We start from the raw sequence: 6,153 nt of genomic DNA, 5'->3' as shown, positions 1-6,153 counted from the left end.
GGGGGGGGGGGGGCATGAAAGAAGGAAGAGAACAAAAGCTTTTGGAATGGGTGAATTTTATGCACCTTTATTTTCAGCTTTTTACACCTACAGATTCTGAGTAATAGTTCCATTTCCTGGTACCAGGCATAGTAGCTCATTATTTCATTCTGCCCTGTATGTATTTGACAGCAGTTTGTGTATAGCCCATTCCACTGTCTCCTTGCAAGTTATTTCTTGGTTTCCTAAAAGCTGAAGCATGTTCCTCATCACCAGGTATGCAGCTGAAATAATATGCAGTTTTGCTAACCGAACACATCTGCGAAACCAGCCAGCAGGAATGTAAGGTTAAACTTTCCTGGTCTTTTATCAGCTGAAGGCAGCAGCTGTCAGCCTTGCTTTAGAAAGATTGAGGCTGTGTGTGTTTTGAGAGAGGTGGAGGGGAAGGGGAAGGAGGCCATTCACTGTACCAGGTATCAAAAGCCTATCTGCTGTCACTTTGTGGGTTTTTTTCCACTCTTGCCCTTCCTTAAACTTGATCTATTCCTTCTTTAACAAGATAAAGGACACTTATCTGGTGTTTATCAATAGTTTTCTCTAGCTGGGTTGCTAATAGGTAAATATTGTATACACTGTATTTGATTTGCTGCAAGATAGGGCAAATAACTCCTCCAGTTCCAAGAAGACCAGTAGCCTGAGGCATGTGGAAGGTGTACTTGGTCCTAAGGAGTGCTAATTCTTAAGTGGAGACTAGCATCCTAGCTGGGGAAAATGTTCAGGCTACATGAGGATATGGAGAAATAGGGGAATAGTCAGTTTTTCTTCACTCCAATCAACCACCCGTAATTTTACCTTTTATAACCGTCTTTGTTTGCCAGAGCCAGTAAAAAAAAAAACATCTTGGATGCAACTACAGGGTTCTTTTATCTTTTTCCTGCTCTGACTTGAAAAAAGCTTTTCCAAGGCTGTCTATCCAAAGTTGTTGGAAAGAAGTAAAATTGTTGCTAGGGACCTTGTGATAATAGGGAAGTTAACAGCTTTGTCAATAAAACTTCTTAGCAAGAATTCAGATTCAGCTATAATTGTAGAAACTACTTCAACTTTTCTCCAAATGGCTCTTCTGCAGACAGTGTTCCTGCAGCACAGTTTAAAATGACTAATAAACTACATGGTGGGTCTGGTTTTGTAACTGTCTTGTGGTTTTCGGCAACAGTGTATGGTGAATTGTGACATTGATAATCTACTTGCAAAACTAGATGTTAGGAGGGAGAGAGACTTGACTTTTTTGTGTTTTTTAATAACAGAAACCTAATTATTTTTAAACTGTTATTTATCTGCTTGTGATGCCAACTACTTTTGGCTTTCATGCTTGTCTACAGTGCTTATCAGTTTGATGAATTGCTTCTAAATTTCTTGAAGAATTAGAGACTAGTTTAAGATTGCTGGCTAGGTTGCAGGGTGCAATACCAGTGCATAGGGTAAGTATAAAACAAGTATACAAACAAACAGCAGCAGTAAATGAAATTGCTTTGGCTATATTCCAGGTATTTTAGAAAACAACAAAAAAACTAGACAGTAGACTAATTTGAAAGCCTGCAGTATTGACCTGAGACTATTGAGCCTGCACTAAGCAAGAGCTTTGCCTTCTCTGTTACTTGCCACAGATGGATCTCCCTTGATGTTAAAACAGGGGAAAAGACAGTAGAATGTTATTAAAAACTTCATATGACCTTATAATTTCATAATCCCAAATATTGCAAAACACTTTGTCTACCTACTTTTTGGGACACTTGTTGATTTAAAGCTTTTCCCTACTTTCCTCCATCCGTTAAGTGCTGGGATGACCGATGTCTGAGGGCAGTGGTATTGCCCACATTGCTGTCCCGTCATACTCTCAGCATGGTATCTCTAACGCAACTGCTGTACATTGATGGGAAAGAGTGATCTTAACTCAGTCAAGGATCTCTGTCATCCACTTAACATTTTCCTACTGGTATGTTAGCTGTCCCAATAAGTAGGAAAACATCTACTCGGCAGCACTTTCAGTATAAAATATGCTTTCTCCACTACCAATTAGGGCAATTGTAGAGATATTAAAATAAAGAGTTCAGTTGATGGTAAACCTTGATTTTAATGTCTACTTAGTTCAACTGTAAATTTACAATCTTAAGCTTAGCTTTAAATTCTGTTTTATTCTATACAAGTATTTTTTTCATAGACAAATGCATTTATTTAATGTATTGGGACCAGTCTGTAGTACTTGTCTTTGTTTACCAAAAACATACTTATGTTGTGTTTTGTGAGATTTAAATGAATTCGCTTTGTAGAAAAGGTGAAAATAACTGTTTTAAGGTAAAGAGTGGCTTTAAACTTGACAAATGTGTCTTACTAGCTGCAAGGGAAGATCCAGAATGGATACTTGTTGAGAAGGATCGTTTTGTGAATGACTATGACAAGGATAATGATGGAAAACTCAACCCTCAAGAGCTGTTGTCTTGGATAGTACCTAATAATCAGGGTATTGCACAAGAGGAGGTATGTGTTTTGACTGCTGTTTAGATTTTAATGAGTGCAGTAGAGTTTTGAAGGTGTCACAACAAAATGATAGATGCATTCAGATTTATCATGTCTTACTGATTGAAAAAGAATGTTCAGTAGATCTTTGCATATATTTTTAACCTTTTTTCTGTTTGACAAAGAATGCAGGTCTTAACTGCATTAGGAAAATTGTAAGTTGCTATTAATTGTATGAATGTTCATAAATTAACAAAGTGCTTTTCTACATGTTTAAGTAGCTTATCTGGTTTGATTTAAAGGTACCGTATTTAATCCGTTATTTTTTAGTTATTGTATATAAATCTAATGAGATACACTACTAAAAGAAGCTGTTCATAATTTTGAAAACAAAAATTGATCGTGACTCTTCTAAGTGGATAAATCACCATAATTTGTAGAACTGAAAACTTGTCTTTTCATATGTACAAGAAAATGGAAGTATTCTGTGATTCAAGATGTTGTACTGCAAACTTTGATGATCATTCAGATGGTTTAATCAGGGTAGAATGCCATAATAGTTTCAAGTGGATTCTAATTTTAGCTGTCTTTATTTTTGCGTAGCAGGCAGGAGAAGCACTGAGTGTTCCAGAACAACCTATTTTAGTAAGCAGACTTTACAGTCACCGACTGCAGTAGGGAGGATTTCTGCCTTTCCGCTAATAACTTTTAATCTTAATTTGTCCAAGTGTCTTTCCTTTGCACTGGAGGATTTTGGTGTTCAGAATGGCAGGAACAACAGGTCTTCCCATGCCTCCATAATTCCTGGGAGAGACAGGAGATGCTCTGTGTCAGAGAGCACAGCCCAGGCACTGTGTTGGACCATCTCTTTGCAGTAACGAGTCTCACCTCTTCCTTTCTCAGCTCTGCTGGTGACAGAAAAAGCAACATGGCTAGCACGCAGCACTGGGTGCTCACTTATCTAACCTTGTAGGAAGCTGAGCTGTTAAATTGCTGTGGTAGTATTTCTGTACATGTGGATCTGTAAGCCTTTGCACAGACTTTTTTTAACATCTGACTCTTGGGGGTGGTTGGTTCTTATTTCACAGAAACAGTACTGTTCTAATTGATGTGCATTCTGTGTTGTCTTGAGTCTATTCTTACCTATGTTGATTTGCTTGGTTGGTTTTTTTTTTTAGCAGTTCTTCACTGTTCCTTCAAATTTTAGCTTACAGCAAGGCCATGCTGTAGTGATAGCTCAGTTCTGCAAGAAATCAGGTTTTTTATTTGTTTCTCTAACATGCTATTTTTTTTATTCAGTTAATATAAGGGTTTAGCAAAGTCATCAATCCTAAAGAGATTGATTTAAGTCATAAACTGCTGTTGGAAAGCTGAATATTGCAGTTTCATTTTGGCATTGCAAAATGACTTGAGAAACTTGGTAGCTGAATAACATAAAAATAGAAAAATTATTATACATTCCATTTCCAGTAATTGACAAGATGTTTGTCTTCATTTTTGCCATGCAGAGGACTTTTAAAATCTGCTTGGCTGGTATTAGTCCCTGTTATTTTCTTCAGTCCTTTTTGGTGATGTAGTCAGCTTAAATGTAAGTAATACTTAATTTTTTAAAAAAAGTCACTAAGCAGTTACATTGAACCAAACCAGTCGGAAAAAGTAGGAACAGAAAGATTCTTGAAATCATTGTGTTTGTAGATGTTTAGCAAATAGAAACAAAACCCACATAATGCTAGGACTCCTCTATTTCTCAGAAATAGGTACAACAGAGCTGCTGTACTAGCCTGTTAGCTTTGAGCTATGTAATACTTGTGAACCCTGAATCAATTCATTTTTTGTCTTGCTGAATTCCCCCCTCCTTTTATAATATATAAATAAGAAACAGCGGAGAATTGTTTTAACTTGCCATTTTATTTGACACTGTCGTGATTTAGTATTTGAAAGCTTTTTCAGAGAAGCAAGCTTTTGCTTTCAGGAAATAAGGGAAAACATTAACTGCTACCCGAAGTTGAAGTTCATATGCATAGATGACTTACCATTAGCTAGGAATTAGAGACATGGAGCATTTTTTGCAAGTCATAAATAGATACAGAATATCCAGCTACACATCTTTGTCCCTACTTTCTTTTTTCTTTAATATGCATGTATGATGGAAAAGTGAGTCTTCACAGATTCAGGAAATAAAAAATGGTGTAGCACAGTAGATAACTCCAGAGTTGAAAGCAAGAGTGCCTGCAGCTTAACCCGAGAGCTGTCAGCGATGCTTCTCTTGTCAGACACCGGGTAAACGTGACTGAGAGATAACGGGTGCACAGCTCTGAAAGAGAATGCTCATCTTGAAGACTGCATTGGCCCAAATCCTAGTTGAGGTCCCACACATCAAGAACTTGCTACTGTAGCTGTCATTCCATGGCTGAATGTCCAGAGGAGCCCTCTGAAAACATAGGGTCACTACCTGACATGCTAAGCTTGTGTTTCCTGCAGATCATACACTGAAGATGTGTACTGCACTCACCCGTGGATTTCAGGGACTACGGGTGCTTCCAGGAGTATGATTAATCTTTGCTGGTCTAATACTCTTCCTCCCTCAGAGCAAAGCTATGGGTTTGACATTGATTTGGTGCTATATAATTGATAGCGAGGGTAGAGATTTGGTAGTATGATTTTGCCACCAAATGAAAGAGGCAAAGGGAAACAAACCAAGGAAAGAAAGGCTCCATTTCTGAATGTACGATCTTGTCTAGCTTGTTACAAATAATGGTGTTGTGGCAGGACTTTGACAAAACTATTTCAAAAGCATTATTTATAAATGCTCGTATCTATTAACTGTGCACATGGTGTTCCATTTATTTTAAAGGCTCTTCACCTTATTGAAGAAATGGATTTGAATGATGATAAAAAGCTTTCCGAAGCAGAAATTCTTAAGAACCAGGATTTGTTTCTTAACAGTGAAGCAACGGATTATGGTAGGCAGCTTCATGATGAACGTTTCTACCATGAAGAACTTTAGATTATTTATTTTGTAATCTGTTTTTCTTCCCTTTCTTTCATTTGGAGCTTTTGTTAAAAGCACCCATCAGCTATGTTGCAAGTTTTATGCTGTAATTACAGTACACTAATGTTTGTGTAAATAATTTGCATTCAAAATTTAATTGCCCTCCTGCAGACTTCCTTGGGCCTCTTCTAGCCTTCAAAATTAATCTTAAATACTTACTTTCAAAATTATATAGCGTTGGGAAATAAATTACTTCAGGCGTAGTACTGTATTGTGAAGAGATCTTCTACTGTACTTGAAGGAAATGGAGAATTTAAATGATTCTGAAAGAATGCAAAACATAATAACTGAGAGACTACTATTTTTTCTAATCAGTTTAACTAGGGCGGGGAGTGGGGAAGATAGAGGGATGTTTAGAGTCAGTATTAACTGTGTTTTATTTAATACATTTGGAGAAACACTTAGATTAATGCCTCAATTGTTTAAGAGGTTTCTACTTAATGTTAAATGGTTTCTATACTGTGTTTTATTGTATCATAAAACTTGCTATTTTTACATCTATAGACAATAATTGTTTTTAATGTACAATTCTACAGCATTAGCAATACAATGGTATTTTACAGTGTTAAGACCTTTATTTGTTGCATTAAAACTTAAAATATTCTGTC

At 36.7% G+C, this 6,153-nt stretch overlaps 1 protein-coding gene across 1 annotated transcript in view; it reads left to right on the top strand.

The window, feature by feature from the left end:
- Positions 1 to 6,153, top strand: part of RCN2 (reticulocalbin 2) — a 10,176-nt gene extending 4,023 nt beyond the window's left edge. Inside the window, exons 4-5 of the mRNA XM_026856175.1 lie at positions 2,372 to 2,514; positions 5,348 to 6,153. Coding sequence (XP_026711976.1) covers positions 2,372 to 2,514; positions 5,348 to 5,500 — 296 coding nt within the window. The 3' untranslated portion in view covers positions 5,501 to 6,153. The remainder of the gene's footprint in view (positions 1 to 2,371; positions 2,515 to 5,347) is intronic.

This window comes from Athene cunicularia (assembly GCF_003259725.1).
Source record: "Athene cunicularia isolate RWA chromosome 10 unlocalized genomic scaffold, athCun1 chr10_part1, whole genome shotgun sequence".
NCBI lineage: Eukaryota > Metazoa > Chordata > Aves > Strigiformes > Strigidae > Athene > Athene cunicularia.
The sequence above is the reverse complement of the archived record's forward strand: the minus strand, read 5'-3'. Positions and strand labels throughout refer to the sequence as shown.